Here is a 24,580-nt window from a genome sequence, read left to right on the forward strand (position 1 = left end):
GAGTGACTCGCCCCCTGTGGTATGTGTGAAAGCCACCCTGGCCATCATGTGACTGCGAACAATGACAGGAAACAAAAAAAAAAAAAAAAAAAGACACCGATGCCAACCACAACGAGACACACACAGGTTCACAGATCAAAAACACACACTTTGAACATTTGCGGCCTTTTACCACCATGGCCCTATATGACAACAGAGTGGTATTAAGCATTAGTCCAGGCTATTACTACGTAAACTACTTAGCTAGGTCATGGCTCCTTCTCCTCCCTCCCTGCTCAGCTGCCCTAAGAAGTGTTTAGTGCAGTTACTGGCAGGCCCGGAGAGTTTATGTAAGCCTGACCCTTCCTCGGGCCTCCCTCACTTACTTAGCCCGAGCCTCACTGTCTCCTCTCTCCTACACACACACACACACACACATGCAGGCATACACATACACACCTCAGCTAGCCTCAAACAGCAGGCTGATTGTGAGAGGCCAGACTCGCTGCATAAATAGCTTTATTATGCTCTCAGAACTGCCAGAGCTAACCAGCTTCGCTCTCAAACAGCATAAGGTCGAGCGAGGAGGGCCACGCAACGTTTTGTCTAATGATGAAACACCGATAATGGAACACAGATGGACAGAGGAGAGAGACGGTGCATGATGCAAACGTACAGACAAAACTGAGGAAGAAAAGAGTGTTAGCGAAAAAACGGAGAGAGTGAGACAGAGGCAGGGGAAGGAGGGATGAGGGGTGTGTGTGTGGGGGGGGGGTGATGGCAGCAGAAACACAACCTTTTAAGGCTGCATACCCAGCAGCTCAGTGCCTGAGGTGGACTCGCAAATAGCTCATACACACATGGAGACAAATGCATGCACACACACACACATTTACAGATTCAGATGCACACCAAATGGCTGTTTTATTTTTTTGTTTTTTTTATTTGCACAAGCTGGTGATTTCTCCCCCCCCCTCCCCACACCCCATCTTTCTTTTTCATGCGAGAGAACCACCACAGTCTGTGGCTGCAGATGAGTATCTTAATGAGATGCAGAACGCTGTCTTTTCATTTATCTGCTTTACTCTTTTAATACAGCGCTGAAATGTTTCCAACAGGACGCAGTCTTAGCTTGGAGGAAAATCCTAAGACGTGGGCCCGGTCGTCTTCACAAGCAGAGCCTGCCTGATGCTTAAGCAAACTAAGCGGCTGTCACAGAAGTCAGGTGTACAAATGTAAATATGTACTGTGTGTTATGCAGTAACTACAGTTCTCATCTCTATTTTCAAAAGGTTGTGTGTAAAATCTGTTTACTCAGACTTTTTTCTGAGTAAACAGATCTTGGTTTTGAAGCAACTCAGCACTTTCACCATCTTACTTTTCAACTTAACTACACAGAGAACCTGCTGAAGACACGCTGATGAGAACCAAATTTCTGATCCCAAAATCTGATTTCTCTTTGAGAACTATAATATATAGGAACAGGTAGGAAAAAACAGCATTCAGAATATTTTTTATATCCTTGCTACCGATATTGTCCCTACAGCACTTTAAAAGCAGAGATGATGTCACTCTTAAAAACATGTTTTCCTCATATTTCAAAGTTAAAAGATTAGAGAGTTAATATATCTTTTTTTTTTAAAACCTTGGAACCCATATTTGCAATTAGCACAGTTAGCTCAGCTAGCATTAACATTAGGGTGGCCTCCATGTGTATTTCCTGGAGCAGTGGCTCCAAAGGTTGAGATCCCAGTAGGTGATAAGAATCAACAACTGAGCTCTAAAAATTCACTTCAGAAAAAAAATTGATTGGGGAAGGAAAAAATATGCCTCATGATAAAGTGATTACCCCTTAAATAAATCAAGAATTAGCTGTGAATAACTTGTTTGTTTGTTCGTTGTTGTTTTTGGGAAACTGGGTTCAATTCACTGCTACTATGTGCAATCAAGAAGTCATTAAAACATAGCAGAAATCTAAAAGATCTAAAAAGAAAAAAAAGTAGCACTTTTTGACCCAAATTCTGAAAAAAAGAAAGAAAAGATGAGAAAGTTACTGACATATACTAGTCTGAAAAGGTTTAAAAAGTCATTTCTAAGTGTTTGGGACTCCAGAGAACCACAATGAGTCATTATCCACACATGGAGAAACCATGAAGCAGTGGGGAACCTTCCCAGGAGCGGCTGGAAAGAACACCAAGACTCGTCTCACATTTGCTAAAAGCATCTTGATAAGTGTGCACTGTGCATATTGCATTACATGTTAGTACACTGATGAGACGAAGGCAGAACCTCTGGATGGTGCGTGTTCTGTTCACCTGGCATAAAACTAACGCAGCACTTCAGAAAAAGAACATCTTACTGAGGGCGAAACATGGAGGCGGAGGTGCTATTGTCAGGGGCTGCTTTGAAGCAGCCACTGAAGAAACTCTGAATCTCTACGTGAAAATCCTGAAGAGGAATTTCTGGCCATTAGTTTGAGACCTTACAAAACAAAAACCTGCTTCTTGCATCTGTCTTTTTTTTTTTTTTTTTTCGACGTCAACACTTGTTTAGTGATCTCAAACATTTAAGCTACAACAAAAAAGCCAAACAAGCTAACTCTGTAAGGGGGCAAATCCTTTTCACAGGACCGCACTGCTACTAGAGGAATAGTGCATTAATGTTTGAACATGGATGATATAAAGGGGATATTAGGTGGGCTCTGATGAGTTATGGTTGTTTGAAGGGGCCCCAAATCAAACTCAGCTTAAGGTCCCGGACAGCCTTGGACAGGCTCGGTTCACAAATCAAACAAGCGGAGAAGCGAGTTTCTAACTTAGATGACCGGCAAGGTGAAAGAAGCCATCAAACGGATTATTCTAAAGATCATGACTCCTAGAACAAACGCTCCCGTCTCTGGCTGCTCAACATGGACGGCACATGCATGAGCTCGACTGTAAGGTGGCAGGAAGGACGATCATAAAACACCACATGTGGGGCAGCCATAATTGAAAATGATGGTCCTTGGAGTTGGCTCATGAAGAGATGCGCGCACACACACATACACATACTGAGACACACACACACACACACAAATCCCCAGGACAAACCATATGCCAGGTAGCAAGAAACCCATCCTCACCTAACTACACCCTGCACAAGCAGATGAATGTTAAACCATTTTAACTGCAGCAGAAGACACAAAATGGCTGTCAGCAAAAAAAAAAAAACACCTCCCCTACTCTCCCACTGTCTTCCTCCTTCCCCTCTCCTCATCTCCCCACCTCCGTTCTCTCCCTCCCTTCTCCCTCTGCTACCACTTTCCTTCGCCCTCCACCTCACTCCCTCTCCCCCCCACCCCTCACTTCACTCCCTCTTTCTCTCAGAGCGCTCTGCCAAAAGGTGCTCCAGTGCCGATATTCTGTTCACAGAGACTGCCAACAGTTAGATTTGTCCTTGGATCCCGTTCACATTCCCTCCCTCCCCTCTCCTCTCCCTGTGATCCTATTTCGACCTGAGGTCCTCAGCCCAGAAGGGGATACACCTAATCGATTTCTCATGCTTTAATTTAAAGGTGGCACAGGCATCTTGTTACCTAATAGGGGAGTAACAACAGCCAGCTTGGTACTTTTTATGCCGGGGAGAAAAAAAGAAAAAAAAAAAAAGATGAAATTGCTGCCCTGTTTTGAGTGGGGGAGGGGGTCTGAAAGTGCTAACGAGACAGGATCGATAAAATTACCTCTATTATCCATCCTTCAACATGGTCATGCACTGCCTGCCCTTTATCACCCACATGAGCTCACTTCCACAACTTCACTCCCGCACGTTCAGGAGAGCTGACCGAACGTCGCCTCTGCTCCCTCCACCCTCCAGCTGCGCTCGTCTTCGGTGGGATCTGGACCGGACCGCGGTTTTTCAAAGGCCGATATTCTTCCTTCATCAACGGCACAGCACTAGTACGTGCATGAACTCATTTCGATTCTATTTTCTCGTACCCAGAAAATAAAAAACCGGACCAGGTATTGATCCAGAGAGCACAGACTGGAAGAAACGTGCATGTTCTAGCATTTCTGCATCGGGGTGTAATGCGTTTATGCTACAATGTATCTATTATGCACTCGTCTTTAGGCTCAATTCACAGGTTTTCGACGAGTTGGCACTGCAGACTGAGGTGGCCGCTGAAGACGGCTGACTTTGTGTCTGGTTGAAAGTGTCAGTGACGACTCAGTCATGCTTTTCAGATCACTGTCCTGTTAAGATACCAAATGAACAGAACCCAGCAGCTTTTTAACTTTAAACGATTTGGAATATCAAAGAATTTATAATGTGTTTCACTTTAACAAGGCCCCACACTTCAGTGAAGTGGACCAAAACACTGTTTGGAAGAAAAACAGTCCCGCAGCATCACAGAACCCCCACCATGCTGTACAGTGGGTATGAGATGCTTTTCATTCTTTGTTTCAGCCCTGACTCATTCATGGTGTTTCTTGCCAAAACACTCAGTCTATGGCCGACTCTCATTTTGCTACTTATCTTTCATCGTTAGCCTTCGACCCTACTTTTCTCTGGGAGTCCCGATAGTTTCTGTCACGTAGGGAGGAGGCGAAGGGGCCAGAGCTCCAACAAAGTGATGTTTTAATAGTGGAAACTACAGAACAAATCAGATTTATTACAACAGTACATGAGGGTTTGGATCCTGGGGCTTTTGGACTCGTTTATGCAACTCCAACAGAACAAATAGTAAATTCAACAACCAGAAGGAACTTAATGTTATTTTACAGCCTGAAAAAGTCAGAAACATGTGTGGGGGGGTTTTATGCTTCACGTAATGTGATGCTATGCGATCAACTGTCGACGATAAATGAAGATGAAGGAAGTGGAAGAAACGTCTGATTGAAGCGCAGTGTTTGATTAGTGAGGTGAACATTTCCCTGGACCAAAGACCCACAGACATCAAAGTTCTGCTCAATAGATGCCGAGCAGAACCTTGAATCCCATTTCCTGGTGTCACCTCTGACCCTTCACACTAAACTCAGGAGGTAAAGACAGACAAGCTCTAATTGTTTCTGTGATCCGTTATCAATGAAATGCAATATAAGATCCATGAATTAAAACAGGAGAAATTAACCACGGTATTTTTAAATGTCCTTCAAAAAGAACTGAGGTTTACTGATCTGACTGCAAGCATGTCAAATTGCGAAGCATGTCAAACTTTGAAATATTGAATTTAGTACTTTTTTACACAAGGGCGAAAGCTAAAATTACATATAAGTAGACCTAACCAGGTTAGAAACTTGTTATTGCGACTGAAATAAGTAGAAACTAAATACAATGACATGCATCAAACTACATCCTAGCAGTGGTTTGTGTAACAAGCAAGAAAACAACATCCAATGCAGGATTCCTATCTGTTTACATGTCACATAGAGCCGTACGTTCAAGCACGTGTAATCGGCAAGAGCTGATGCTGCATCATCTGATCACTATCCTGCTGAAAGATCAAGAGGCAACAGAGGCCGCCACATTTCTTAGTACTCTAAAGAGTCCAAGGCCACTGGAACAGAAAGTGGCTCACAGCATCACAAAACCTCCGCTCTGTACTTAAGAGTAGGTACGAGGCGATGTATTCATCCTTTGTTTCATGCACCTGGATTGGCTGTTTGTTGGGGGAAAATCTGATCTTTGGTCGACTCTGGTTTCATTTCATTCCCCTTGATGTTACTGTTAGCCTCCGGTCGTGTGTTTCTCAGCAGTAAGTCACCCTAATCGTTTCTGCAGTGTAATTAAAGGGAGCTGTGTTTTAGCTTTAGCAGGTCATGGCTGTCCACCTGCACTGACAAAACTAAAGATCATTTATCAGAGAATCACCTAGACGAGAGGGTCATGTTAACCCCAGAGGAGCCGCAGGCGTGGACGACTCAGGAGAGAGAATATTTAGTTTAGAGTGGCATACGAGAAAGTCAGAAGAAGTTATAAGCTGAAACTTTCTAAACTTTCAACATGCAAAATACCATGTGGGGTTGAAAACTAACACTGAACCTTCCCCCAAACACATCCTCCTAGTGGGGAAACACGGTGGAGGTAGCGTCATGCTGCAGGGATGCTTTTCTTTGGTTACCCTTGATGGAGTTAAAAGCAGAGCCATCCAGGAAAAAGAAAACCTGACTGAGGCTGGAAGATATTGCAGACTAAAGACAAACTTCAACAACAACGCTGACCAAACAGCAGTTCAGATCAAAGCATGCGTTAGGGTGGCCTAGTCAAAGTCCAAACCTAAGATCAACCATTCTGCAAAGTGGAAACAAATTCGGAACCATCTTTGCAAACTAAAAGCATCGCAAAGATGTGGAAAGACGACTTCAAGCGTTTGGATTTCTGGAATCTTTAACACACACAACAACAACAACAAGAAAAATCTCAAAAACGTAACGCCACAACAACACATCAAAACCCACAGAGCCCAAATCAGTTCGGCCCAACTTAACACCCCAAAAAAGTAACAAGCACCCCCCCAACCCCCGCACAATGTGACGGATTATCAATGTCAAATGAAGACGCAGGAGGCAGAGCCCAGCACGAAAATATCTGATCTAGCAGCGGTTTTTGATGAGTGAGGTGAACCTTTTCCTCCTGTGTCGGTGGAGAAGACCTAATCAAAGCCGCACAAGCGCCAAGGTGCTACCCAGCGATAACAAACGCTGCCTCCCTGGGTGATACAGCCTCGTTTGGGTTGCCTACGTGCGTGAATCTGCCCGCTTATTTTGTGGGCATGTGACTGCAAGCATTCTCAGCGCGCTCGTTGCGAGGAGCAGCGCTCTCCCACCGCACTTAGACGAGCTGCGTACCTGAAGGCGCACAAGACTCTCGCTTCAGATCTGCATGCAAAACAAGAAACACTTTCAAACAGCAGCACACGGGCACGCCGACATGGACAAGAAGAAGAGGTGCGTTCAGGTGCGGGAATGTGCTCAGTCAAGCGGGGCTACTTACCCATGTCTAATGTTGCCACACAGTCGGCTCTAACGTGTGAATATTTCATCAAGATCATTTACAATCCATTTAGCCGAGACACGTTTTTTACACAAGCGACGGATGGGATGACAGCCTCCCGGGGAGCTGTCAAACGGTGCCGGGGAGTAAATGTGGATGGATTTTTCTCTGACAGAAAACCCCGGGGAAAATGGCGTCAACAGCGCTTTGGAAAGAGAGGAGCGAGGGGGGGGGAAATAGGACTTGCGGGCGATCCGATGAGAATCAAGGTTGCAAAAAAATAAAAATAAAAAATAGCGATTAAGAAAAAGAAAGAAAGAAAATCCAGCAGGAAACTTGGCGGTCGTGTCCAGGTTCTGCCAGAAAGGAGAACCGATCGGGGTCTCCTGCAGGCGGGAGCAGCCGGAGAGCCGCAGCGGTGCAGAGAGCGTGTCCCGGAGCCTTGCGGGATCGCTGGTGAGTCGGCGCTGAGATCCCTCGCAAATCCGCTACTCGGCTGGAAGGAGGGGAGGAGGAGGAGAGGAAGAAGGAGAAGGAGGGGGAGCAGCTCTGTTACTGCAGTCAAAACAAGCAGCCCGCATCCGACTACAAGCCAAAAAAAATCCAAGCGAGGAGGGAAAAGATTTTCTGCGACAACAGAGCGCGCTTTGAGCCGTGTCCGTGCAGCGGAGGACCGGGGAGCTGAGGCTGCACGCCGCGGGTTAGCTCGCTTTAGGTCGCCGGCTGCACTGGATCAAGGCTGTCTCTCGCTCTCTGAGCCTGTGTCCCTCTCTCTCTCTCTCTCTTTGCTTTTCCAATCGGTGAATGTCAGGTCCCGGAGCCTGGTGTCTGGTAATGATCTCACCCAGCAGACTGGAAGCTCTGGCCAAGCTGAGCCGACCAGAGGAGAGGAGGAGGAAGAGGAGAAAGAGGAGGAGCGAGATCGCCTCCTTCTGGCTGCAAACAGCCTCTGCACGTCCCTCGTTTCTGTGTCCACCTGCTTTTCACCGGTTTTCACCAAGGGGGACAGCTTATAGAGACTTTCTGATAGTTTAATGTAATGGAAATGAGAGGTGGGGCTCAAGCTTTTCTCTGCAGACGCACAACATGCATCTACGGAAAGGCTCTGAGTAAGTCCTGGTAATAGAAAAAATATTACTTCAGCTGGTTAATGTGTATGAATGAAAATAGCAGAGGAAGGAAGTAAAAAAACCGTACATGTTTAAAGGAGTAATTATGATTGGAGAAAAATATTCTGGCTTTGAATTTCATAAATTGACAGAAAATAGCTCAGATAGAAGTGAAACAATTTGATTATGTCAAATAAGTTAATTGTTCTAGCATTCTCAAAAAAAGTCAGCAATTTAGTAAATGTATTAAACCCTTTTAAACTTTTCAGCATTTTCTCTCATTACAACCATAAATCTAAATGTATATAAATGTCATGAACTTTGGAGGAGAAAGGGGCCCATAGCATCACAGAACCTCCACTATCCTTAACAACGGGCATTTGTTTGTTGCTTAAAAGCTGAAAATCAATGATTGAACTGAATCCTGTTTTACTACTTACCCCTGATCCTCGTCCGTCAACCCAGCCTTTCTAAGGTGTACAGCTTTATAGCTGATAAAAACATATTTTAAGGAGTTAATGAATAGATGCTGAAAATGTGGTGCAAAGATGAACTGCAAAAATGTTAAAGGCATTCTCATTCAGCCATCCGGTTCTCATCTTTTCCAGGGACTTGTTGATTGAAGAAAACGCTAAATCATATTTTGCTGAAAGGACAACAGCATGTCCTGGACAGAAGAGAGTCCAGATGGCAAACCATCCTGCAGTTCAGAGCAGATTAAACATCACAAAGCAAAACAGACCACCACTGGTCTAAGGTGGTCTTATAATGCGATAATAGACTCATATCTTTGGAGAAAATCCTCTCACCTCCAAACAAATACAAACAGGATTACTAAATGGTTCAACTTCACTCCCTTCAGGGAGACCACAAAACAGACCTTTGATGAGCGATAACAAGTCTTAACTATCTATGTGTGCGTACCCTAGGGGGCGTTTTGACCTTAAAACCTCCTGAGTTAACCTAAAAATAAAATGAACACACCTTTGTCTTAACAGGAAATAGTTTGCACTCCTGGGATGACGTGCAGAGATGAGACCTGACAGCATCAGTGCACTTCCTTCCAATTTATCTCGTGTGCCCAGTAAGACAGAAGCTGCAACATCTCACGTCGCCCACACGTTTTATTCAGAGTAAAACAAGGTGGGCGTTCGCGTGGGGCCGAGCTGGTGAATGGAGGGAGACTTGAGAGGCTCTGTTGACGCGTGGGTGTTGTGTGCATGCATGTGAGTGCCGGTGATTTCCCCTTAATATGTCAGAATTAAAAAAAAAAAAAAGAAAAAAAAGGAGGATGGAAAACTCAACATCAAACCACCGTGAGCGAGCCGCAGTTGTTCTGCCGCCTCATCGCTATCAGAGCTTCAGTTTGTCCCTGCGTTGGAAACCTACTTCAGCACTGACGAGCCATGCAAATGACCTCACACGACCTTTTTTTTTTCCCCTTGGTGAGCCACAGTTACAAGCAGTTCCTCAGCCCAGCCCTGTGCATATATGCGTGTGTTTGTGCAGAACGCCCACAGAGAGATGTTTCATTAGGGTGGAGGCTCTTTGAAGTCAGTAGTAGGTAAACACTCGACTCCAAGCTTGTAGTTAAAAATCTGCAGTGCCATCAGCAGCCCGTGTGCTGATACTTTTCACTTCCCCTGCTGAGATACACCAGATTCACAAACTCGGTGTGTTTGTGTGCTCTGATTCAAAAGAAGTGTTTTCACAGCAGTGTCACAGCTTTCTGCAAATTTCACTAAATGTACTATTTATAAATACGTGACCCGTTTTGAATCCCTTTAGACACTTATTTCACTTCCTTTTTTTTATGAATTGTGCCAATAACATTCATTAAATGGCATATATCTAACATTTCTCCACATTTCTATATTGCGTTAGAGCCTCGGGGGTTTTGTAATGGTTTTAATTATAGTCTATGAAATAAATACTAATCACAAAAACAACCAGAAGGATATACACTGGAAGTTTTGTCAATTTTTGTTTGGAATTATTCTTAGTTTGGTTCCTCGTGTTTCCCTTTTGTGTTTACCAGACATTCCTTTTCAGTTTTCCATCAGTTTTCTGTATTTCCCTGTTTTTCCCCAAACCTGCAACTTGCAATCAGTTAGACCCGCCTGAGCGCCGATTCAGTAATCTCCCTCCTCTGTGTTTATCCTTCAATTTGCTTTCAGGTTTTGTCATGTTTGTTCTTCCATTTTACACTCCTTCCAAGGTGCTGGACATAATAACTTTATTAAATATTATCCGTTCACTATGATTCCTCCTCAGGTGCTCTTTCACTGTGATAAATACAGAATCACCCTGAAACAGTGAAACGGTAGTGAAAGTGATGTGGGGATGCTTTTCTTCAGCAGGGAAAGAGAAGCTGGTGAGTGGAGCTCAATATTGGCCAGTGCTGGAAAAACATGCAGCAAGAACAACAATGGAGTGGTTCAGATTAAAGCACATCCTTGAGTTAGAAGTGACCCAGTAAAGGTCCACTCTTCGTCAACTGGGAATCTATGGCATGACATGAAAACTGTACTGGCACCAGTTATCCATTCTGGCTGAGTTTGAGCTATTTTACCAAGAAGAAAGGCAACATTTTCCTTCCTGTGGAAGTGCAAAACTGGTTGGAAAATACCCCCAAAAGACATGTGTAATAATTGTAACTAAATGTGCTTCTACAGAGATGACTCCTGGCACCAAATACAGGTAAAGTTCAGCCTTTTCAAAGTCTCACATGTAATAAATGTGTCCTTTGTATACCAGTTCACAATTATGCACTATTTATGTGTTTTCTATCACACATAATCCATGTGAAGTGCTGTATGTTGAAGTTTGTGGTCACGACATCACCAGGGTATCATTACTTTTGCAAATCACTGCACTGCGCATTGTGTTATGATCTATATGTATATTTGTGAATTTTACTACCTCTTTCACAAGAGCCTGATGTCTGAAAATAACTCTAACGATATTTTTTTTTTTAATGGCGGCATTTAAAATTGCTCCTAAGTTCTGGAGCCTTAGGGGTTCTGAAACTAGTTTAATTATGTCAAATAAATTAAGTCATTTGTTCCGATATGTTCATAAAACCAGCCACGGGGATTTAACTTCAAATTAATACCACATTTAAATTTAGGTTGATTTTTTATCATTTTGAAAAGAACTCTGAAATACTACTAGAATAGCAAATCAGGTGTGTGTGTGTGTGTGTGTGTGTGTGTGTGTGTGTGTGTGTGTGTGTGTGTGTGTGTGTGTGTGTGTGTGTGCGTGCGCGTGTGTGAGTATCATCACATGCATTGATCTGGGATGTGTGTGAAAGCACAAAGAGACCCCAGAGATTGAGGGGTCAACAGCTGCTCCCTAACAACCAATCAATGGCAGTGTATCAGCAGAGATTACCCTCTCAGAAACACACACACAGACACACGAAGAAGGCCCTCTGCTCTCCAATCTGCTGCCATGGATACCGGATCCAGGAGGGCCGAGAGAGAGCCGTTTTCAGCCTAAACTGTAAATATTGAATTATGAGGAAGGCCAGGAAAGGAGCAGCGTGCAGGGCAGCCTTCCTGCCTGAGCGATCCAAATATCTGGATAATCTTTTCATCTCTATTCACCGCTACAGGAAATCTGGTGCATCATTCATCGCTCGTCAGGTTCAGCATCAAAAAAAATAAATAAAAAGAAAGATTCAGTCATTCATCTAAGTGGCCTTACTCCCTCATCTCTCTTTCCGCCTTTATTCCACAAGAGGGATGCATGCATAGAAGAAAAAAAAAACAGTTTCCTTCATTTAATGTGCAACTCAGAAAAGGGAATTCAAACGTTCAAAGCACCTTATGAAAGGCTGAAGTTTTTTTACTTTACCACAAAGTATCAGTAGAGGGAAGGAGATGGGAAGATGAGGAAGAAGTGAGGGGGAAATTACCTAACAATTAATAAACGCTCTGAGTGGGGCCGGTGGAGAAAAGTGTCGGAAGGAAACACGAGTGAATGTCAATAGTAGGTTTGTGGAAAAACAAGAACAGCGGAGACAGCAGGAGATGGAAATAACTCTGATATTAATGGCAAAGTAGCAACTCCTGGCAGGACTGAAGGGGAAGGAGAGTGGACGTGCCAACCTTGAGCTGACATTGTGAGCAGGAGAGACTCGCATTCGTTCAATCAATGAGGGGGATTTTCTCAGGGAGTCCACTAATCTCACAGGGCAGCTGAGGGTTCATCAGAGCCGAGGGACCCCTGGGACCCGCAGAGGTAATGGGGTTAGCCAAGACAGAGGCAGAGGAGCTGCGCTGATCTGAGAGCGCAGAAGGACGGGGTGCTTTCGAAACGCAAGACCTCGCGGTTGTGTGTTGCAAAACAAAATGAGATGCACGCATGACTGTGTGGGGTGTCAGGAGGAGCGAGGGCCATCCTGATAGAAGGAGAAGTTAATGGGACGTGTGACGAGGCTGATTGCGGAGCCCTTGCTGATCTGGAGGGGTTAATGAAGTAAATGGCTTCTTGGGTCGCACGCCATTGAAGGCCGTCTCCGGCTGCAGACGCATACAGAAACACACAAAGGGACTCTTCTCCTTCATTTACCTTCTAAAGATAATAACGTTCTACAGCCAAAAGCTGCAGCAGGCATGTTGAGTGCTCTCATCATTTTAGACCCATCTTGAAGCACTGAGTGAAAGGAAACCAAGTATTGCTCAAGTAACATCAGTAGAAATCCAAACCAATAAATCTACATATTAGGTTATGACTATTTGGATGCATAACACAGAGAATCAGTGTTAAACAAGCTTACTAAAATTCATTGAATCCTTTTAGGAGAGAAAACTTCCAGACATCTTCTTTATGGAGAAACTAGTGACACGGATAACTCAGGTGTAATACTCACCATCTCCATTTATGTGTGTGTTTTTTTAAAATAAACTTTAATGTGAATTCAAAATATTCTAGCAGCCTTACTGACTTTCTCTGAAATCATCTGAGAGCCTCGTTGTTTCTGCGTTTGCCCTCAATGTGTTGATGAAAAGTTCAACCTTATTTCATTGTAAGAATATAATCAAGTATGTCTCACAGTTTGCAATGCTTTCTAAAAAGCGTAATACTGGTATTCTTCCAGTATTTAACGGACTTCTCCAACTGTTTTACAGAAAAGTGCTTTTTCTTCATCAGTGGAGTGTTGTGCTGTGAGTGAGCATAGAAGCCAGAGCTGTTGAACATTGGAACTCTTGGAAAAATCTAAATATTCTACAACAATACAGACGTAAAGTTCCCAGGAGAGAGCCCTTTATTTTCCCCCACCTAAAATGTTTCTTATTAAATACTTTGAAAATGAAAAACATTTGTAGAGACAACCATTTAAGACTAAACCAGTAGGTTTCAGCAGTATTTTTGTTTTTTTGTTTTTGTACCTTCTCAACCCTCCTTTTCGTCCTGTTTGTATAATTCTTTATGTCCATCCAGGTTATTGGACATTTCCTCTCATTTGTATATGTGTTTTGTTATCAAAATGTGGTGTGAATGGCATGTAAAAAGCCCCATTAGAAATATATTTACTGAGAAAACCTTGATGTTTTCCGTTCTTATTCGCCCCACTGTGCTCTCCTGTCATTTCTCTTTGCTTCTGCAACAACAACAACAAAAAAAGACGACTAAGCCTCCATGACTTATTGGACAAACAGCAAGCTATTCAGAGCAGCTGATTAAAATAGTGCAGCTCTTCAAGGAGTCTGTTGGCTTTTCTGGAGCTCTCAATTGGCCACATGTGCTTTGCATATGCAGCCAGACTCGAGGACACAGGCACACAGACAAAGGGGCAGAAAAAGAAAATATCACAAGACTTTGTTCTTCATTCAGGAGCTCAGAAAGAGATCATTTTAATGAGAGCCATAATAAAGTCTGAGAGGAGGATGCGGACCGGAACAGAAAAAACAATATTGACGAGGGGGCTCAGACAACAACAAAGCCCTAAATGCAGTTGACTGTGGAGTCCCTGCTGGCTCTGTCTTTGTGAGGAGATGACACTGCACCCATCCCCCTGCTACTTATAGGGACATTATCATAATGTTGGCTCTATTTGAGATGAGCTATGAGAAGTGGGCTCATCTTGAAGTCCTCCACATGCCTGGTGCATGCTGAGGGAGGACAGTGCTGAATGGGGGTTGATGCCCTAATGGAAATTCAGCCTGACCGTTCTTGCATGTAACAAAGCAGCACAGGACTGACAGCGCTGATTTGATGGATCTGTACATAGCTTGTAAACACACCGCAGCAAGGAAGATAAAGACCGTCCTTCTGCTGTCCCTCTGTTTCCTCATTGTCTTGTCACCGCAGACATCTGAGAGGAATGAAGAGGACAAAGTGAGCGACAGTGCAGAACACGGCTGAGTGTCGTGCAGTGGAGTTTCATAAATGTGGGTTTAAATCCCGGCTTACGTGCTGTCGCTCTGTCTGCAGACCCAAAAAGAGCAATGGATTCAATGTGTTGGTGTCTATTAGACCACTGAAAAAGGAATAATAAGTTTCTGAGAATCAGATGATGTTTGTCATAGCTTGTGTGAACCTTCACACCTCGCACATCCACCCTGCAACATCCTGTTGTGTTAGAGCCCTGCCTGTGGTCAAATACAGCTGCATGTCTCTCTCTCTCTCTCTGTCTCTCTTTCTGTGAGTGTGTGTGCGTGCGTGCATGTGTGAAAGAGTCAGAAAGAGAAACGAGGAAAACTCCCCAGATGAGAGAACACTGCCACTTCCCCCTGTGAGTGAAACGAAGACAGAAACATGCAGCAGGTGTATGAAACACAATGCTGAATCATTCATGGCTTACATATCCAACAACGGGGTCAAAGTTGCGTTTAAAACTTTTACAACTATCACTTCTGAACATGTCTCTCGAAAACATCAAAAATATTATAAGCATGACAGAAAAATGTATGTAAAAACAGGATCTGCTTTGCAAAGGAACAATTTGAAGCTATGGTTGCGAACACTGTTTTTTGTGCATGTCAGTGTGATGTAGTTAGCTTAAGGGGTAAAAACAAGTCTATGTTAGACTATAAAAAAGAGAAATTCCAAGAAATGTGAAATAAAACGTTATAATATCTGTCGTGGTACGCACTCGAACAACTTCCTCTTTGAATAATCATAGCTATATGGTATAATGTCGGAAGCACCCACACACATCACACACTTACCCGTGCACATGCACTGTGAAAAAAAAAAGAAAGAAAAAAAACATCTGGCCTGCATTTGTTGTTTACTGTACATTGTGTGAACACTGTCCCATCTAAAGCAGCTTCCCAGCGGCAGGATGTGGTGGTGCGACACGTCCTTGCTCAACAACAACCACTTCCTATGAGTTTGATAAACAGCGTTGTGGTTTCACTCTCCTCCTGCCCTGTCGTACACGGGGGGAGTACACATAGCACACCTCGGCTCGACAGCGCCACCATCTGCTCATGAGACCAGGAGAAGCGAGACTGACAAGTGTCCTGAAAGTATTAGGTACTTTGGAACAGTTTGCATGTCCTTTGAACTTTATCAGGTTTGGTCACAAATCTGTAAGTATTTCTGTGGGATTTTGCATGACACACCAACACTGAGCAGGGTGGGATTGTGCACTGGAAAACGAGAACAGAGCCTGCAAAATGAAAAAAAAAAAAAAAAAAAGATGTGTTAATTGGTCACAAGTAATTGAATAAAGGTTGTCAAACTTAACTGATTTACTTTTGTTTCACTAATAAATCTAATAAATTAACTTATATAAACTTAATTTGATTACTTGTGACCAATTAATGCAATGTTTTTATGTTTGATCATGGTTTTCACAATTCCTGTTCATTTGTGCATTTGCTATCCAGCCCAACTCAGGGATATCTGAGTCAAGAGGGATGAACACAAATGCACGCCACACTTCTCAGATTATTCTCAGACAACAACAGCCTCACGTCAATTAACAATCAGAGGAAATCAATGTGTCACATTTATCTTAAATCTAAAAGGATCTGAGTTACAGCCACTGCAGAACAACAACATTACACTTTAGTTCAGTCTCTGTGTTTCTGAAGGTTGATGATTTGGTGGCAGAAAAGACTGAAGCTCTGCTTCTCCTTTTTTTTTTGTTTTTTTTTCCCTCCCCCCCCCCCCTGTCTTCTCTCCTCTTCTCGGTTGCATGGGCACATACTGTCAGTCACATCTGTGAGCTGTCAGACCCAGAACATGCATACATCTGAAGCGGGGTGGAGGAAAGAGGGGTGCATTAGGCATGCTGATCCTTCACACTCCCCTTGTCAAACTTAACATTGAAATGAAAGTCAGTGGTGAGTGTTTAGAAAGTGTGAGTGTGCAGGGTGTGTTTGTGTGCGTGTGTGAGGCAGGAGACAAGTAGGGTCAAAGGAGAGGAGGCATGCCTAATCCTGTGGGATGTGGTGGTATTTTACTGTGAATGGGGATGGGATGTAGAGATGTGCTCAGTGGTGCATGGATCACAAAAACTTCCTAACTGACAGAACGGAGTCCTGGGGGACCATTGTCAAAACTGGTGAAAGGAGAGAAATGACGGGAAAAAGGCAAACTATCAGCAACATGATTCCATTATGCTAGTAAAATGATTGAGAACTGAATGGGAAAACATTTTAATTGACGTTTAAATCGCTTTGTATGAACAGACCTAAAGTTTCAAGTTTCATGAAATTTCCTTATATGTCTCACAAGCATCGATCTGCCAAGTCATTCATCCATCCAGTTTCTATTCCTGCCTCATGTAAGGTCAAAAGGGGTTGGGTGCCTAAGTGCAGGAGGCAGGGGCGATGCAAAAGGAGCAGATCTCAGAGTTTTGGTTTATGCTGGACCTATAAAAAGAGATCTAAAGACTCATATCAGAGTCATATGATTGTGCTGATTAATGTTTGTTATTTTATCTTTAATGCATGTTCTTATAATAGAGTGTTATATTATGCTCTTTAGGTATTGTAGAAAATTTGTTTGGCGAATAACAGTAAGTAAATCATATTGGTGAACTCTGCCCTCCTTCTGTTTGACCAGTGGGTTTGTAACATTACTTCGCGCTGCTTTTAGTGACTTTTGTACACAGGTTGTCTTCAATTACTTGTCTTGTTCACTTATGACTCTGCGTGTGAAGACACAAAAGGTGTCAAAATGTTGGTTTCCGTCAAGTTTGTGCAATAAAATTAAAAACTGACCCATGACCTCCCATCGTTTCCAGTTTTGCAAACTGGTTGCCCTTTATCATTGCAGCACCTGATTCAGCCAATGTTTATCTGAAGATACCTCCCACAATTCTATTCAACACAGAGGAACATCGGCCAAGGATAATACTAAAATTGTCGGCCAGCATGTAAAACTCTGTGTGGGGTGGAAAACTAACTCTGTGTCACACCTTGAATACATCACCCCCTCTGTGAAACACGGTGGTGGCAGCACATGCTATGGGCATGCTACTCTTCAGCAGGGAAAGGGAAGTTGGTGGGAAAATTGACCTTTTCTTCTGTCCTTTGTAAGGAAAGGGTAGACTTTGTATCCCAGTCTAACACGTAAAATGCCTGAATTCATTTTCACAAAACTTTGAAATCATTCTTTATCACAAAACATACTTGTTTGAGTGATGCTGCGAAAACCCACCGCCAGTCAAACTCTTGAACACGAACAGGTTGTACAGAAAATAATGGATGAGGCCACGTCAAATAAAAACAGCATGGGAGATTTCCACATTGTAAAAGAAAGCGTATACGGAGGATAACAACAGTGACTGTAACAACAAGAAATTTCTGATCAAATTACAGTAATAGTAATGTTCTGAGCAGGCAGGACTATGTGTCCAAAACTTAACAAGCAGCACTAGAGGCCTCGATAATCAGGGCACGCAGAGAAGAAAATGGGAAAAACATCACATCTTTCCTTCCAAAAGGTCTAAAGTGCATCGCTAAGTAGACTCAGATGAAACCGTTTTCACTCTTAGCCTGACTTGAAACACCACTTTGACCCAGAAACTGCCATAACTCACAAAAAGTAAACTAAAAAAACTCAAGCAAAAATCAGAGATAAAACTGTGTAGATCACTGCATCATGGTTAACCCAATGAATGTCATTGGTGGACAGAGTAATTAATCACAGCATCAAACATAATAAAACAAAATAATTTTTTTTCTTCTACTTCTTTAGATGGTTTCTGAAAAGTTCTTTGAGACTTTATAAAGACCAGAGTGCTAAATCATATTTAGTTAATTGCATTTGTCACAGGTGGACTCAATTCAAGTAAAGTAGAACTGAGGAACCACAACCCAAGAGATACATAAACAATATAGAGACTTTGAAATTATGTTGCTTTGGCGAAGAAAAACTACGAGCAAATTAATAGACAATGCAAGTATATTTATTATTAAAATAATATTAAAGTTAAGATGTTTTCCCCCTGACATTCTCAGCTCACCTGACCCATAATAGTTGTGAAGGAAGTCAAAGTGTTGTGTCTTTTAGGTGCAGTATGTGCAGAACTTCACTACAACAAAGGTTACATACATGAACATGGTCAACACGATGAAAATATACTTTCATAAAATACAATATTTTCTGAATAAAATATTTTATTTTCCAAAAGACGTTGAGTTTATTCGTGGCTTTGGTGTGAGGCTATGAGAATTGTTTGTTTTTTTGTTGTTGTTGTTTTGTTGTTTCAGTAACAGCTTTCAGAAAACTAAAGTTACTTAACATCAATTTCTCACTGAATGTATGACGAATATAACCAGGAGGTGGCGCAGTTGGTACTTTTAAACAGCCCGTGTTAACCCGGTAGTAGAAGAAAGCAGCTGCGGACCTTTAATGGGACAGGAAGTGTGTGTTGATGAAGCGGCGAGACTGTTAGCTCTCATTATGGCGATGGATGTGAAAACTAGAGCAAAACGATACGAGAAGCTGGACTTCCTCGGCGAGGGTCAGGTAGGAAGAGGAACAATGTATCAGTTCAGGCATTACCTCACGGGTTTATTGCTTTTCATGTTGCTTTGTTGTCTTACAAAGGAGCATGATGGCTATCCTTAGCTGGTTGCTAATGTCAACAAAGCCCTGCTGCTGTGTTCAGCCAGAAATTGTGAGCATATGCTGTCCTCCTTTTCCGCTCTGCAGTTCGCCACAGTATACAAAGCCAGGGATAAAGTGACTGACACGATAGTTGCAATTAAAAAGGTACAATCACACCCTGCACTGTTAAACTTTTACAGTAATTTCAGCTTAATAACAGCAGACATGTTTTCATCCTTCTCTCAGATTAAGGTCGGACACAGAACCGAGGCCAAAGATGGTGAGTTGTGGGCTCCAGTAATCTTCTCCAACACTGACCTCGTCCTGCAGGTTATTTCACTGCAGGTTTGTTTTTGCAGGTATAAACCGGACAGCTCTCAGGGAGATCAAATTACTCCAGGAGCTGCATCATCCAAACATCATCGGGGTAAAAAAAAAACAAAAAACAAAAAAAACATTTTGTTTTTAAGTCAGAGTACATGTGTCCAAACATTTGAGGTGTGCTGAGGAATGTTTTTTTTTTTTTTTTTTTGTCTTTAATTTAATATCCTGTAGCTATTGGATGCATTTGGACATAAATCAAACATAAGCTTGGTGTTTGACTTCATGGAAACAGACCTGGAGGTGAGACTTGTCTCATTTTTAATTATTTTGTTGAACCAATTTTATCCTTTTAAATTAATTAAAGACATTTAGAGAAATTGCTTTGATTTTTTTTGTTCTTAGCTAGAGGATTATGTTTAATATTTCTGCTAATCTACATTGAACATTTAAATACATTTCTAGTTATTTCAACACAAAATGCATCAAGGTGGAAGGAATCTCTTCCAGTTTTCCACATTTTTTGCAAAGTATTGGACAGTATACCATCATATATTTGCCTTAATTTAAAACAGAAAAGCTGCAATTTATGCTAACTCTACTACACAATTTTGTCCCTGAACAATTTCTGAACAATCTCAGTCTGTCTTCCTCATAACTAAGGACAAAGTGTAAGCAGGCTTATTTCAGCCAGCTGATCAGCAGTGCTCTGAATGAAGAAGGGGTTGCTCTACACTCCACCTAACTAGGAAAAAAACCAGTGTGGGAACACTAAAATGCGAAACAGTTTTGAGACGTGGCACACACAAACCAGAGTGTTTACGTAAAAGAAAATAATTCAAACCATCACGTCTGCGTGTGAAAAAAGTCATTACCCATAAACCTAATAACTGGTTAGTCCAGCCTTAGCAGCAACAACTGCAATCAAGCGTTTGCGATGACTTGCTGTGAGTCTTGTGGTGAAGAAATTTAGAATTGGGACCAGATGTTGCAGTGGAGTCACGTCTGTGTTAAAGTTTGTAAAAGAACTTCAAGTTCTATTTTTTACTCTTTCTCTCTGATGATCATGGAAAAAACACCTCAAAGCTTCAGTTATGTGAAGAGCTTTTATGTCTATTTCCTCATCATTGAAAAAATATGGAAACATTGATTGTGAGATTAGCTCACATTTAAGAGTAGCAATTAAACATAAGTGTGATGATAAAGACCACGGGCATGAATACACCTTGGCTTTTTGTGTCTTCAGTCCTCCATTAACCTTTTTTTTTTTTTGTACCGAGGCTCCAGATGGGCGGTGATCACTAATGCATTTAGACTTTAAGTGAGGGGTGCAAGATAAACATGTTTGAAAGCAAATCAATATCGCTCTGGTCTCGGCTCTGGAAATAAATGCTTGCCATTAGCGGCTGGTGGGCAGAAGACGGTGAGGAGAGGGGATGCTGACGTACGACGCTCCATGTTTTTCACTTAGGCAAATGGACTGTTATTTTTAATTACTGATAACATTATACGACTGGCTAGAATAACAGTCGCTCTGAGAACAAATATGCCTGAGGAGGGTTAGGTTGGTGTAAAGGCAAACTAGAACTGTTCTGTTTTTGGTCCTCAAACTTATTTCCTTCAGGTTTTACTTTGTTTTTATCTCTTTTTTTTGTTGATCATTCGTCCCGATCCAGCTCTGATTTTGACTTATGGGTCATTTTTATTTGTTGTTCAGGTCATCATCAAAGACACCAGCCTCGTCTTAACTCCAGCCCACATTAAAGCCTATATCCTGATGACGTTACAAGGGTTGGAGTTCATGCACCAACACTGGGTCCTGCACAGAGTAAGAAAGCAGAAACAGGCCTGTCAAAAGCACACGTTTGATCCTGTGTGTATTTACTGTTTTTTTTATGTTTTCATCTCCAGGATCTGAAGCCCAATAATTTGCTGTTAGATGGGAACGGAGTGTTGAAGTTGGCTGACTTTGGTTTGGCCAAAGCTTTTGGCAGCCCCAACAGAGTCTACACACATCAAGTTGTTACCAGGTCAGAGATGTTGTGCTAACACACAAAGAACAACTAAAAGTCACACATTTCAGGGATCTGTTTTTGTTTGTTGTTTTTTTCCCTCAGAAAATAGCATGTATTTTATCAACTTAAAAATGTCTTCAGATTTCAAAAATTTCAGCTGACCTTGATATTTTGGATAAACACCCAGAAAGGAGCAAATTACAAAGATTGCATTGTGGTTTTTACTGGATATGTAGCATTAATACCCACTTTGTCACTTTGTTGTGTTAGTCCCAAATATATTTTTAGTGAAAGAAAGTAGAGCTGGGTACTAATTCTCATCGTAAAAGAAAATGTGGTTTTCTAAACCTTTTATGAAAAACAATGTGGAAGACGTTATGTGCTTATATATTTAGCTCTCTTTGAGTCAATGCAGGTGAAGCTGTGACTTTTCATTCAGGATGTGTCTCTGCCAGCTCCACACATATAAAGACTGAAACTTTTTCAAAAGTGGATGGAGGGCATTCATGAATTTAAAGTCTTATCAGAGATTTTCAGTTGGATTTGGGTCTAGACTTTGACTAGGCCATTCTTTGGCTGAATATTTAGGGTTGTTGTCCTGCTCAAAGGTGAACCTCTGTCTTGTTTCAAGTCATTTTGCATCTTCGATGCCATGTCTAGTCTCATCAGCTCTGATCAGCTTCCCTGCTGAACCAAATTATTCCCCCAGCATGATGCTGCTGCCTCTGTGTTTCACCATAGGGGAGGTGTGTCCAGTTAGATTTGTGGTTTTGGTCTTATCTAGGCAGATTTACTGCTTTCCTCAACTGAGGTGACAAATTTCAAGTAGGACTTCTGGGAATACTTTGCTTTTCTCATCAATTCAACCCAAACTTGAAAGTTATGAAATGTAACCTTATTTTATCCTTTCCTTTTCTCTCCCCCAGGTGGTACCGCTCTCCTGAGCTCCTGTTTGGTGCCAGGATGTACGGCGTGGGCGTAGACATGTGGGCTGTGGGATGCATCCTGGCCGAGTTACTGCTTCGGGTAGAGAATCCTCGCTTCACTTAATTTTTTATTTTTTTAATTTTATTTTAAATCCTTATTCTGATTATCTTCTCTGCTGCAGATACCGTTTCTCGCTGGAGACTCGGATCTTGACCAGCTGACTAAAATCTTTGAAGCTCTTGGGACTCCCACAGAAGAGACGTGGCCTGTCCGTATCCGTTCTTTTACATTTTTTCTTTTATTTGAAGTGTGAGAGCTTCAACATTTGTCTGCCGGATCTCCCTGCAGGGGATGACAAGCCTACCAGATTATGTCTCCTTCAAGATATTTCCTGGCACCCCTCTGGAGCACATATTTAGTGCGGCCGGAGACGATTTACTCGAGCTCCTGCAAGGCCTCTTCACCTTTAACCCATCAACGAGAACAACGGCCACACAGGTAAAGAAAGAATACTCGTGCAAATTAACTCTTCTCACTTGTATACTTGGGGTGGGGGTGGGGGGGCAGTCTTTATAAAAAAGAAAAGCTGTAAAAGTTTTAGAGTATTTTTTTCTCTCAACTAAAATAACTCTTTCCCCTTTCGCATATAAGGAAATTGATACATTTCAAAATAAAATGTTTTTCTTGTTTCTCTCTCCATTTCCTAGAATAAAGCTAACTACTAATGTGATTGATAATAGAAAAAAATCAAACAAAAAGAATCCTCCTTACTGGAGATTTTCACTCAATTATGAGTTTATTAATTCATGTCCTTTTTCTTTCCTCGGCAACTCCTCCCTCAAGTCCAGCAGAGCTCTGTCTCCTGCAGCCGTTTAGTTTGTTGGCAGAACTACTTTGCAGGAAACATTTTGTGTAGACCATATAGTTCATGCAGACTGCTTTAACACTTTCAGACTGGATTTGTTTTACTGTGGCTCCTAATCTAAGAGTTTTCTTGGCTCATCTGCCACCAGTGGCTGCCAGGTTTTTCAGACTGAAAATCCTTTGCTAGTTGTTCATACGTCCCCACTTAGTCAGAGCTGTTCATTTGTTTTCCAAATTATCTGTGTGTTGCTGTCTTTCCTCTTCTTCTGCAGGCTCTAAAGATGAGGTACTTCAGCAATCGCCCTGGTCCGACTCCTGGTGCCCAGCTTCCCCGACCCAACTGCTCAGTGGAGGCTTTGAGGGAGAAGGAAATAGTTGGACTCAAGAGGAAAACAGACGGCTTGGATACAAGTAAGTAATAACTAACGTAGTCTAGTATTTGCGTTTTTACACCCACAAGCTGGGTTTAAGTTTATTTGCTAAGAAGCTAACAATTTACTTGTGTTTCCTTTTTTTTAAAAGAAACTTTAAGTTTTTTTGGTCAGACCCTAAGACCTAATAAACCCTTGCACTTCTCACGGCCCACACACTGATATAAATCTAATGGACCCTGACACTGGAACTAGCAATTCAGTGGGTGTTGGCTGTAATTACAGCCTTGGTTGGAAATGCAGCATATTCTGAAGCTGAGCGTGCACATGAAGTTTAGTGGGAAGGTTTGCTTCAGTAGAGCAGAGTGTTGGTGTTTCTGGGAGGTTCAAAGCTCCAGTGGTTTGGAAAATATCCGGGTTTGACTTCACGCTGTCTTCTGGAGCCTATATTACAGAGAGATTGTCGTAAGACTAATGATACTCTGCAGAGGTTCAGCGTGGTGTTTTCTATATGTAGGAACATTGTGTGGATATGTCGTTTGTGACGTGACAATGTTTGTTTTTTTTCAGCTGTTATGAAGAAGAAGCTCATTTTCTGACCACGTGGAACCCGGTAAATCAGACGAAATCCACCGATTTCTCCCAGGATGCAACGGGAATCTCCTCCGGTAGCAAATAAAACCCCAAATTCGGCCGAGTCTGGCTCAGATGAGACAGGCTTTAGGACTTTTTAGTATTTATACGAGGATCGTGGCCGGAGGTTAGCTCCAGATGTGCGCTGCTGAACTCAAGACAGGCTTTCACTGATAATTCAGCTGTGGAAGCCCGTTAGAATATTTCTATTTGTTACTTAAGAAAACACAAGTCTTATTAATGTCATGAATGTTGTATTTTTTTATGTATTGAAAATAAAAGGTGTGAATGCATCTCTGACATTTTGCATTCGGTTATCTCCACATGAAACTGTTAGTATTATTTATGAATGCGTACCATGTTGATGATTTAT

The 24,580-nt window shown here is 42.2% G+C and overlaps 1 protein-coding gene across 2 annotated transcripts; it reads left to right on the forward strand.

The window, feature by feature from the left end:
- The first annotated feature begins 11,991 nt into the window (after positions 1-11,991).
- cdk7 (cyclin-dependent kinase 7) lies at positions 11,992-24,533 on the forward strand. 2 transcript variants are annotated; one of them, XM_015050203.1, is made up of 13 exons: positions 11,992-12,009; positions 18,881-18,995; positions 19,182-19,241; positions 19,323-19,356; positions 19,436-19,503; positions 19,632-19,700; positions 21,115-21,225; positions 21,309-21,427; positions 22,339-22,438; positions 22,521-22,607; positions 22,688-22,837; positions 23,476-23,614; positions 24,145-24,533. In XM_015050203.1, the coding sequence occupies exons 2-13, from the start codon at positions 18,930-18,932 to the stop codon at positions 24,171-24,173; spliced, it is 1,032 nt and encodes a 343-aa protein (XP_014905689.1). In that variant the 5' UTR covers positions 11,992-12,009; positions 18,881-18,929; the 3' UTR covers positions 24,174-24,533. The 2 variants fall into 2 exon arrangements, with proteins under 2 accessions (XP_014905689.1, XP_014905688.1); XM_015050202.1 differs by lacking the exon at positions 11,992-12,009 and having other exon boundaries at positions 18,857-18,995.
- Positions 24,534-24,580: the final 47 nt, after the last annotated feature.

The sequence above is a fragment of the Poecilia latipinna genome, unplaced genomic scaffold (assembly GCF_001443285.1).
Source record: "Poecilia latipinna isolate Pla-1442-1.1 unplaced genomic scaffold, P_latipinna-1.0 Scaffold979, whole genome shotgun sequence".
Lineage (NCBI taxonomy): Eukaryota > Metazoa > Chordata > Actinopteri > Cyprinodontiformes > Poeciliidae > Poecilia > Poecilia latipinna.

Excerpts from the sequence above, each read along its gene's own strand:
- cdk7 (XM_015050202.1), top strand. The coding sequence starts at position 18,879 with ATGGGACAGGAAGTGTGTGTTGATGAAGCGGCGAGACTGTTAGCTCTC. Across the intron at positions 19,242-19,322 it reads CGATAGTTGCAATTAAAAAG|ATTAAGGTCGGACACAGAAC; the intron begins GTACAATCACAC and ends TCCTTCTCTCAG. Across the intron at positions 19,701-21,114 it reads TCATGGAAACAGACCTGGAG|GTCATCATCAAAGACACCAG; the intron begins GTGAGACTTGTC and ends TTTGTTGTTCAG.